The following is an 11582-nucleotide window of genomic DNA, read 5'->3' on the forward strand; positions in this document are numbered from 1 at the left end:
GTCCAGTCCAGCGGGGGGGCAACAGATCAAAACGAAAAGCAATGGTTCCATGCTATCCATGTGGGGTTACATGCCCACCAAGTTTCGTGTACCCCGGTCTTTCAGTGTCCCGGGAATCCTTGTTGGTGTACGGTCACTAAATGTACACATAAATTATTTTATTGTAAGGCCCCCCATGAACGAAAGTCCACGAAACTTGGCATGCATTCGGAGGGTGTCATAATGATCCTACACTTTCAATTTCGTGCAGTTTTGACCATGTCAGCCAGAGATATTGTGATGAAAACACCTAATGTTTTGCTTTTTAATTTTTAACTAGGTGGCGCTATACATGAAATAAGTGGTAATGGGATAGGTTGACATGCCCCCTTAAGACTAACATACAAAAAAAAGGTGGACCTCCTAGGCCCTACGGTTCTCGAGATATTCACAGAAAACTGTCTCCGGCCACCTCCAGGCCAGTTGGTGTATAGTAACATAAATTAATTTATTGTGTGGCCCCCCATGAACGGAATTCCACGAAACTTGGCGTGCATTCAGAGGGTGTCATAATGATCCTACACTTCCAATTTCGTGCAGTTTTGACTATGTTAGGTCACAGATACCTGCGATTACAACACCTCATCTTTACTTTTTTGTGTTTAACTAGGTGGCGCTATACATGAAATGAGTGGATATGGAATGGGTTGACATGGCCCTTTGAGATCAACATACAAAAAAAAATGGTCCTCCTAAACCCTACGGTTCTCGAGATATTCACAGAAAACTGTGTCTGCCCTACCCTCCTTTCGGGGGGTCCAGTCCAGCGGGGGGGCTACAGATCAAAACGAAAACAGGAGGTTCCATGCTATCCATGTGGGGTTACATGCCCACCAAGTTTCGTGTACCCCGGTCTTACAGTGTCCCGGGAATCCTTGACGGAAATTTGGACATGCGAAAAAGAAAAAAAAAAAATCTGACTAAACCTATTTGACCGCCGCTTCGCTGCGCGGCGGTCATAATAACACTAAATACTTCTGGATTCAACAATTCAGACCTCAAAGAAAATCAAGCTACAGGTCATTTCAATACATGTTTCATTTATTTGCAGGGATCAACACATTTTATCACTCACCTTTACCACCATTATCATTCTTAACACACATGGTATGACGGGTGAAATTTACTTTTGCGCACTTTTCACTTTCGATTGTACTGTGGAGGGTAAGTGACGTGCTTGTTTTTTCAGTAACCTCTTGCATTGTAACCTTTACATCTATAAAAGAAGTAACATTCATCAAATTACAAATATATTCAAGTAGCCATTATCTCACCACCTAACCAGATCAAAGATTACTAATCAAACTAAGAATAGCAACAGTGCTGTGGTGTTAGATGTGAATTATATTACATGATCAAGTGCCTGTAGAAATAGAACTGCATAAAAACATTTCTATCTTTTCCATTTGCATGTGTGGATTTTGCACATACATAATCTGATTCTGAGACTGGATTTTTCAAATATAATATAAATAGTGTCTTACCACATTCGAGGGACACATTTATTTGGCCCTGAAGGATTAAATTAGATTTGTTGTAGGTTCCGATGCAGGTATAATGTTTGAATGGTTCTAATTCATCAACTACCATCTGGTCCTTCAAAGAAAATGTTTTGTACCATCCTGTACCATCTAGTGCTTAAAAGAAAGTATTTTCCAGATCATTTATAATGCATATTTACCATTATTATAATAACATTTATAACATGATAGATAAATGCCAGTTGGACATGGATTAAGCCTAGTCTTAATGAATGAATGTTTGCTAAATGAATGAATGCTAAATGTTTTTAGGATTAGTATTACTCCATATCTGGAGAACTGGACATGAAAAAAAAATGTTCTTACCTGTACAGTTGAAATCCAAAGTCTCATTCTGACATTCACTGGGATTATTTGTCCATTCAATCACAATAGGGTATTTTGGCGTATAATTGACATCAATCTGATCAACTGCAAAATAACATTTTGGACAGAACATTTGACAATTTCCTGTGCATATTATTTTTATTAGCTTTGACACACAATCATACAGTCATGTGAGTTTTTACAGTCAAACCCCTGTTTCTCACATTTCAAATTAACAATGCCTTTGTCCACAACCTTTAACTTCTTCTGAATATTATTATGATCCTTTTTATTTTTGTCTAACTGTTGTCCATTGCAATGTCCCACAAGTGTGGGACACTAAAAACAGACGAGAATAGAAATCTAAACAAAAGAGAATGTCAAACTACAATTTGACTTGGTACTGTATATATATATCTGAGTATATCTGAGCGCCTCCCACTGAGAGGACTCTGGACTCTCAGGCAGAATCTCTAGACCACAATACAGTGAAAATGTATAGGAGCGCATAAGACCATTAAGAATTTATTTGTCAGTCATATTAAACACAAATGCAAAACTTATTCAGATTAACACTGGGAAAGCTAGGTTTTAAGAAGGATGGAAATCACAATATAAAATTCCATACCAAGGGGCACACGCTTTATGGTGACACCACAGTTTTCCACAGGTATGACTAATGATGTCACCTCACAGGTCTTCTTCTTCTCGAAACACCATGAGTCCTTTATATTCCACGTGTGAGTCCCAAAACACATTTTAATTGTGTCGTTTTTCTGGGTCACGTTTGAGCTGAACTCGTTCTCGCCTAATGAATGAATAGTAATAAGTATCTACCACACAGGGATGTATGTATATTTAACAGGTATAACATGTACAGTACATTTCAGATCCCACATGAACTGTCACAAAGTGCCATACCATTACGAACTTACCTATGTGTCTGGTTGTGAAACTGGTTGTGGTACCACTTAATCTACAAACGCGGCTGGTGTTGGCAGTGGCAATGACATTTATTTGGTAGGTGGTGCATGGTTTCAATTGTGTGTTGCTGATGACGATTGGAACACCAGTGTTCCAGTGAGATGAAGAGCTATCATTGAATTCAAGTGTGTACCCATCAATATTTTCTATAGCTCTGGTTTTATCCGTAACATAATTACTAGGGATACTAGAGCTAGGGGAAATATCGGGGATAGACGTAGACATGGAGGGAGCAATGGTACTTGAATTGCCACTGGGATTTTTTTCTTTGAGTTTGATGATTATCATCACGGAATCAGCATCATTCTCCTCAATGTCAAACATCCCTGCAGAGCACAGAGACACAATGGATTTCTTTTCATTTTGCAAAAAGACAATGATTGTTCTGTAATTTCATACTTTTTATAATTTCAGAGACACTATCACTTACAGTCGGAACATTCTGGGATTGCTGAAACACAGAAACAAGGGCAAAATGGGGTCATTAGTAAAACGCCTGACCAATAATCAGTGTGCATCACAGTGGACAACAAACAAGCAGGCCTCCATTAAGTGAGAGCAAACCTGTGACTGTTGTTGGGATTGTTGTGGTTTGAGTGGAGGCAAGTTGAGTGGGGGTCTGAGGGCCAGATGTACTAACGTTTTTGCGCCCATTTCAGGCGTATTTGTTTCGCAATGTGCGTGTAAAATCATTGCGAGGTATGTACAAACAGGCCGCAATGCGAGGTATGTACAAACAGGCGCAAACTGCCTGTTGCGGGAGCTGAAAGTGGCAGATTGCGATTGTCATGTCATGCATATGCATTCATGGGAGGATCCAGGGGAAAGTGGGAGTTTAGCGTAAAAAGATGGGAGGGGAAGAGTAAAGAGTGCCTAGTTATGTATTCCGCGGTATGTACAAAGACTGCTCCTGAAAGCGCACGTCTATTCTGCGCCTAAATACTTCCGCCTTGTAAAAGCAGGTGTTAATCCACATTGCAGTTCAATGCGTCAATAAGAGAACCTTTCAAAGACAACAGAATCGCTATTTAGAACACCAGTTTTTGTGGTGAAAGTATTTGTACTACCAAAAGCAACCTTAACTTTCGTTGGCCTTTCGCATGTCTTACTTTCACTTTCACGTCATTCACTTAAACTTTCCTACTTGCTAGATTTGACCAATCTTCCATAGCCTACGTGCACAAGTAGTTTGAGTAGAACTACTGATCTTCATTATCTCCCTGTTTGTTGACATCTTATCACGTATGGTATTATTTCATGATCGCTAAACGTTTGATTCTTTTTAATGTTGTCATCAGTTAACTTCATTCAACTGCGCTTGTAGGCGCTGCCATTCAGTTGTGGACCTTCGTAAATTGCGTTTATGGGCGGAGAAGGGCAGAGAAAGGCGCAGTTTACACTAAGGATTGAACGATTGATAAATACGACGGAAACTTGAGTCTGACAGCGCTCGCAATCTGCGGTGTGTCCATGGCGCTGATAACGCTACGTTCGCAAATGTACGTACATCTGGCCCTGAGTGTTTAAACCAAAAGTGAGTGTTGCTCAAAAAGGCTGAGGTACAGATAGTGCTTGACAGACAAACTGACTTTACACTGTATAAGTGATTTGAACTTGTATCACTCCCTAAATATTTAATTTAAAACAAGCTGTATAAACACTGACTGTACTGATTAGTGACAGTGTAAATTGTTTCCTTAAAAAAACCTAACCATATTAAGTATTCTGTGATGTTACTTTACCATTTGTATCTCTTTTGGTGCTGTTGGTGTGAGTGGGATCTGAAATGCATGCAAGAAAAGTTTAGTGCAAGAGTAGTATGGAGGTAAAGTAAGGGGAACAAAATTGCACAAATACTGTAACAGTTTTTTAATAACAGTACAGTAACATCAGTCTCATTCCACAAAATAGTGGCAATGCCATTTATTTGGTAGGTGGTGCATGGTTTCAATTGTGTGTTGCTGATGATGATTGGAACACCAGTGTTCCAGTGAGATGAAGAGCCATCACTGAATTCAAGTGTGTACCCATCAATATTTTCTATAGCTCTGGTTTTATCATTAACATCATTACAAGAGATACTAGGGATAAGCATATTTGCAGGGGCAGTGGTACTTGAACTGCCACTGGGTTTTTTTTCTTTGGTTTTGATGATCATCATCACAGAATCAGCATCATTCTCCTCAATATCAAACATCACTGCAGAGCACAGAGACACCATGGATTTCTTTTCATTTTGCCAAAAAACAATTATTATTCTATAATTTCATACTTCCATAATTTCAGAGACACTATCTATCACTTAATGTCAGGACATTCTTGGATTGCTGAAACACAGAAACGGGGGCAAAATGGGGTCATTAGTAAAATGGCTGACAAATAATCAGTTTGCATCACAGTGAACAACAAACAAGCAAGCTTCCATTAAGTGAGAGCAAACCTGTGACTGTTGTTGTGATTGTTGTGGTTTGAGTGGAGGCAAGTTGAGTGGGGGTCTGAATGTCTACTATAAACCAAAAGTGCAGTGTTGTTTAAAAAGGAGCTCCTGCAGCAGCCGTGCTTGGAAGAGTGGGAGAGGTGCGTGCACGAGGGGTATGCCTATCTGATTTTTGGATGGAAAGCATGCTAAACTTACTATAATGGATGATAAATGTAGCTGGACAAACAAAAATCCTGATACACCACAAATTCACCCATGTGATTATGGCGAAATATAATGTGAAAATTTGAAAATAGGAACATCAACATTTTCATGTGATATGATGAGGACTGGGCTGTGAAGATTCTTTTTTCCCCTTAATGCTTAATGCTCATTTTTTGGTTAGGTACAGAATGGCAAAACCCACACACTAGAAATCATAACCTGACCTCATTGCTTAGCTTTGGCGGACTGGAGAGGGTAGAAAGTGACACATGGCCATCTTCTCAGTGTGGATCTGACAGCCTTGACCTACAAGCTGCCGCTTGTCTTTAAAAGTCTTTAAGAAACAGGATCCCTTCAAGAGATAAACGTCAAATGTGTTGCCATGATTACCTGGTGATGATTTTGTGCTTGCAGGAGTAATGGAAGTTGATGGACCACGTGTAAAGGCAATGTAATTTTAAAGAAACATTATTAACTTCTATAACATAACCGGTTACCATTTAGGAGTGGCCTTGGAACACTGGAACAGGAACGAAAAAATAATGTTTTAAAAATAATGCTCAGAACGAACCAAAATGAAAACCATTCTATGTTCAGTCCCTGGCTGCGATATTCATTTTGTGGTGAACTGTGGTGACTGGTGGAAATTACATTACAACAGTTTTTTGCAACTTTACAAAAAAACAACTTTGCTTTCAATGTCACCCGTACCAAAGAGCTAATTGACTACAGGAGAAAAGGACTGAAGCTCCATCACCATCAATGGCTCAACTGCAGAGAGAGTCAGCAACTACAAGTTCTTATCACCATTACAGAGGAAGGTGCACACTAATCATGTGGTGAAAAACCACAAAGTTTGGCATGAGGGCCAAGATCATATAGACTTTATACAGGGGCACAATAGAGAGCATCTGATTGGTGGCACATCTGCATGGGAGCTGTACTGCCTTTTGCCAACAACCAAAAAGAGCTGCAGAGTCGTCAGAATAGTGTGGTGGAAAAAAATCACACCTACTCGTTCAATTCAAATTAGCACACTGGAAAACCTGGTTCCAAGGAAACACGCTGAGACGAAAGTAGTCGTTGAACTGTCAATATTTTAATCACAATTCTACAAAGTGACACAGCCTGACTAAGTCTAAGCCCTTGCAACACTGAGCAGTAGAGTGAATGTATATTCTGCAGAATATTTAACCCAATTTGAGATCTGCGCAAAATCTGAAACTGGAGCAACTGTGCTCCATCCTTTATCCTCACAAAGGGTCAAAGGTCCTTCTATTTCCTATATGAAACAATCCAATCAGAATTTGGGTTTCACCTTCTCAGTAGATGACTGACGTCTTGGCAAACCAGTAAGGGATGTGACATCAATCACAAAGCGTTTTTGGGTGTTGTCATGGAAACTTTTAACCTTTTGCCCTCTTACAGTACTTTGCTTAATTTTCTTGTTAACCACATATACCCGTGTAGCTATGGTTACAACCCCAATAACCTGAGATATAAGGAAAATATAGAGCTGACTGACAGCCACAGCATGTTTCAGCTGCTGCTGCTGTCAAGCAAGCGATATTGCAATCTTACGCCCCTGAAACGGCAGACTCAGATAAAGCTGCTACAACATCACACTCACAACATTAGCCCTTACGTAAGGGATAATATATAGAATGCCGGAATGGTATATTAGGTGTGTATCTGTGTGTGTCTATGTGTGTGTGTGTGTGTGTGTGTGTGTGTGTTTGTTTTGTGTGTGTCTCTCTCTCTCTCTCTCTCTCTCTGTGTGTGTGTGTTTTATGTGTGTGTGTGTGTGTGCGCTTGCATGCAACATGGCCGCACTGGAGTGTGTCAGAGCTAGCCGCACTTCTGCATGATTTTCCAACAGCAACACCCATTGTAACTGCCAGCGTTAATGCAGGGAAGTGTGTTTTGATGTGTGTGTGTGTGTGTGTGTGTGTGTGTGTGTGTGTGTGTGTGTGTGTGTCTGTGTGTGTGTGCGCGTGTGTGTGTGTGTGTAGTTGAAACATTTATTGTTTATTTCTCTTTTAAGTAAGTCAGCTCCAAACAGTATTCTTATTTTTTCCCCTCTTACAGGTACATTTTACTTGATTTATATAAATATTGCATGTTTGTTTCAAATAAATCAGAATTTTCATCACTAAATAAAAAATGCCATTTATTGCCATAAGGCATGTTTTTCACATTTGCTTAGCCCCAGAGTATCCATCCACCATGGTAATTATATTGCCAGATTCAGGACAGTCTGCCCTACACACACGTGAAAGGTATGTCGAGCTGTCAGCTTGCTGTGGTGAGATATATGTCAAAATATAATAATTTTATAATACCCTTTTTGTCTTTTTATTATTTAAAAATCAATGCAAGTATTAATACATGAAATGTTGGCAGATCTGGGTAGCCTAGACTGCTGGAAAAAAAAACAATATATAGCATGTGTGAATGGCACTTACAATGACCAGGATAAATACTAATAGCTAAAGGTAGTGAGAATGCCCTGAGCTCATACGGTTAATGACACGAGTGGAAGTGGGGTTGGTTAAGGATATCCCCATGGCTGTAACTCTGCCGTAGGTACAAGGCCGAAGGCAATTACAGCCCTGTAATGACCTGTGGGGACCCGGGAATCCGGACGATCTGGAGAGATTCTGTACAGAGGAATGGTCTCAAATCTCTTGCTTTGTATTCTAAAAACTATATGGGATGTAGTCATATGAGAATATTACGAGCTATCTTATTGGCAAAGGTATTACATGCAGGGTGCCAATAATTGTGGCACTTGTCTTTTTGTTAAAAATATTTTTTTTCTTGAGGTATTTTTGTTTCTCAGAATAAATAAATTTACTTCCCTTCAAGGTTGGATTTTTCCTCATTGTTTTCCTCATGGTGAGATTACGATATATCACCAAAAGATTATTTTTAAACCTGTTTTTAGTCAACTTTACCAGGGGTGCATACAATTCTACAATTGTATACAACTGAAAGCATATAGGCTTATTTGCTTTATGCCAGCACATAAACATTAATGTTAAAGCAAGACATGATTGGTTGCTCTACAGAGTAAATACTGTAGGTAGACTGGATTACTCTAGAATGTTTTTTGTCATCTTTAAGTTAAGTTTTTATCAATATTTTAAAGACCCCCAAATTACACAAAGCATGTATTCAGGGGAATATGTAGTGACAATAAAAGACACACACTTTTTTCTTCCTTAAGTTTATTTGTTTGTTTGTTTTTAGATTAACTATTATACAGTATACTGTAGTATCTTTTTTCCTTTCAATCCCAAGCTTTGGTTCAGAAAGAGCTTCTTTTGGAATATTATTTATGCAAGGAATTTTGGTAGCTTGGTTTGATGCTCTGACATTTGGCAAATGTAGCAAAAAGTGTGGCAAAAAGTTTGCACTTCTGGAGTGAAGATGAGGTCAATTTATGTACAGTATTAAAACCTGAAGGTTTAGATGTCATGATGGAATTTATCAATGGGTGAAAGCATCGTAATGCTCAAAGAAGCAGGTTTGACACGCACTGCTGACAGACAGATGAAGAATCAGTTGAAACCCCACAAAGCGGCCTATTATGATGATAAAATGCAAAACAATAATCTGCTCTAATCTGCCCAAATGCACCTATTTTGCGGTCATGAATGAAATTCAGTGACAGAGACTGTTGATATGTCATGACGCAGATGTAAACGGGAACATTCCGTCTCTGCTGGACGTGGACACACGTTTCCATAACCTTATTAGGAATATGGAGTGCATGGAAATGTAGTCATTTTCTGCAATGTGTAATGTAGCTCAGGTTACACTAGATAGATAAACCCTGCTGATTGGTCCTGCCAAGTCAAATTGTCCTTATTATTGTATTGTAATTATATTATTATTATTATTATTATTATTGTTATTATTATTACATATTTTGAGAAAGAAGACTGGTCAAACCATTTTATAATAATCTACAGCTTCCATAAGTCTTATTCCTGCACATTTACTTCATACAGTCTTGCCTACTTAGACTACTTAAGTAATAGTTATCTTGAAACATTATAGTATAATAGTTCATAGTCTTGACACATTTGAGGAACTTATTAATATATCTCTGACAGGTATTTACATGTGAATTTTTATTTCATTAAACAAACATCTCTGTACATTTCCTTCATAAAACCTCCTCCGACCTTTACTCCTCACACAAAAAAGTAACAGGATTCAAACGAGTGATGCTCCATGAGTTAAAAAAAAATGCAACTGGACACTTACTTTGAGCCGAGCCATAGAGGACTGCAAGAGCCAAGAGGACCTGTAGTCCAGAGAGACGTGCCATGACCAAGAGTTGCATGCGTTTGGCTCAGCCACCACTGACGTCCTGTTGAAGAGCGACACAAGATCTCTCGTCATTCAAGAAGCCTTTCATAAGCCCTTCACAACATTGTCTAAAACGCATAAATACTTTAAAATGATTTTCTAAACAAAAGAAAAAAACACAAAACTCTTGTTAATCTGTTGCCTCTTGTCAGTTGTGGCCTGTGTGGTTTTACCCCTAAAATCTCACCTGAACCTGCCTATAGACAAGGAGCACTGCAAGTCACAACCAAGAGGCAGTACTGTAACTGTGGTGGAAATGTGCCCCTTTTTCAACTTGAAGTTGAAGTTCAGCGCATTTTATGTTGACGTAGTCACAATTTTTTTTTTTTTTAGCTAACCACAATCATTTAGCTTGTTTATTCACTGCACTTCAGCAAACTAGATGTACCGCAGAGCGCTACAAAATATGACCGCCGCCAAGTCCAGCACATGTCTCACTAAATTGCATTATCCACAGTCAATTCTCACTGGTATCTGCTAGACAACAAGTACCAAAACATGATTAGTTCATAGATTTCACATGTAAAATTAATTTTATACAACCCCACCTCAATCTTGCCTGTTCATAATTCTGAGAAATTCTTGAATTGTGTGCATGTGTGCATGTACATGTTTATGTTGTGTGTGTGTGTGTGTGTGTGTGTGTGTGTGTGTGTGTGTGCCTGCGTATGTGCCTGTGCATGCATGAGTACATATGTCTACTGTGTGTGTCATACGTATGATTACTGTTAATGTATGTGTGTGCGTGTGTATCTGTTTGTGCACATGTGTGCAAATGAAATGGGTTAACATGACCCCTGGAGGCAAATATACAGAAAAAATTGGTCATCCTAGGCCCTACAGTTCTCAAGATATTCACAGAGAACTGTGTCTGCCCTACCCTCCTTTCAGGGGGTCCAGTCCAGCGGGGGGGCTACAGATCAAAACGAAAAACGATGGTTCCATGCTATCCATGTGGGGTTACATGCCCACCAAGTTTCGTGTACCCCGGTCTTTCAGTGTCCCGGGAATCCTTGACGGAAATTTAGGCATGCGAAAAAAAAAAAAAAAAAAAATCTGACTAAACCTATTTGACCGCCGCTTCGCTGCGTGGCGGTCATAATTATCATCCATAGAAATAGAGTTGACATATATGTGGTATTTAGACTTACTATTATTTCTACTATTAGCCCAGGTTTATACATTGAGTGTGCAATATTTCTTCAGCTATGAGGAAAAGTTCATATGATATGGTTTCGTTTTTTAACTTGCATAAAACACTGTCCTGCGGTTTATACACAATGTGGCTAATATACAGGAAATTATTGTAATAGGTCATTAGTCATTAGACAATTATAGTTGGCCGTGTGTGTGTGTGTGTGTGTGTGTGTGTGCGTGTGTGTACAGTACCTGTCTGACAAGGACAGGGAGATAGAAAGAAAGAAGAGGTGTAGAATAACAAAGACATTAAGGAGAGTCCATTGATAAAATATCTATACATTTATGGACCTACTATCTGGCTCACAACTTCGCTGTCTCTTTTTGGGACCCAAACTCTCTTTATCTTATGTGAAGGCCCTTCTCTCTGTCATTTCTCTCTTGTATTATGAAACTGCATGTTTCTTTCTCTCTCTCGCCTTTACATTAATTAAAACATTAAACATTAATTTTAAATAAATTTAGGAGTAGGTTATTATCCCCTCCCTCCC

General features: G+C 39.0%; 1 protein-coding gene and 1 long non-coding RNA gene across 2 annotated transcripts in view; both read right to left on the minus strand.

Annotated features, from left to right (window-relative positions):
- The window catches only part of ptprc (protein tyrosine phosphatase receptor type C), a 64262-nt gene extending 54394 nt beyond the window's left edge, over positions 1-9868 (minus strand). The window contains exon 1 of the mRNA XM_042056345.1: positions 9790-9868. Coding sequence (XP_041912279.1) covers positions 9790-9868 — 79 coding nt within the window. The remainder of the gene's footprint in view (positions 1-9789) is intronic.
- Positions 1545-4747, minus strand: LOC121677558. The gene is made up of 6 exons (XR_006021032.1): positions 4613-4747; positions 3301-3321; positions 2822-3196; positions 2515-2694; positions 1887-1991; positions 1545-1635 (listed from the first exon to the last, which is right to left on the minus strand). It is a non-coding gene; the product is annotated as an uncharacterized LOC121677558 (long non-coding RNA).
- Positions 9869-11582: the final 1714 nt, after the last annotated feature.

This window comes from Alosa sapidissima, chromosome 12 (genome assembly GCF_018492685.1).
Source record: "Alosa sapidissima isolate fAloSap1 chromosome 12, fAloSap1.pri, whole genome shotgun sequence".
NCBI classification, from domain to species: domain Eukaryota; kingdom Metazoa; phylum Chordata; class Actinopteri; order Clupeiformes; family Clupeidae; genus Alosa; species Alosa sapidissima.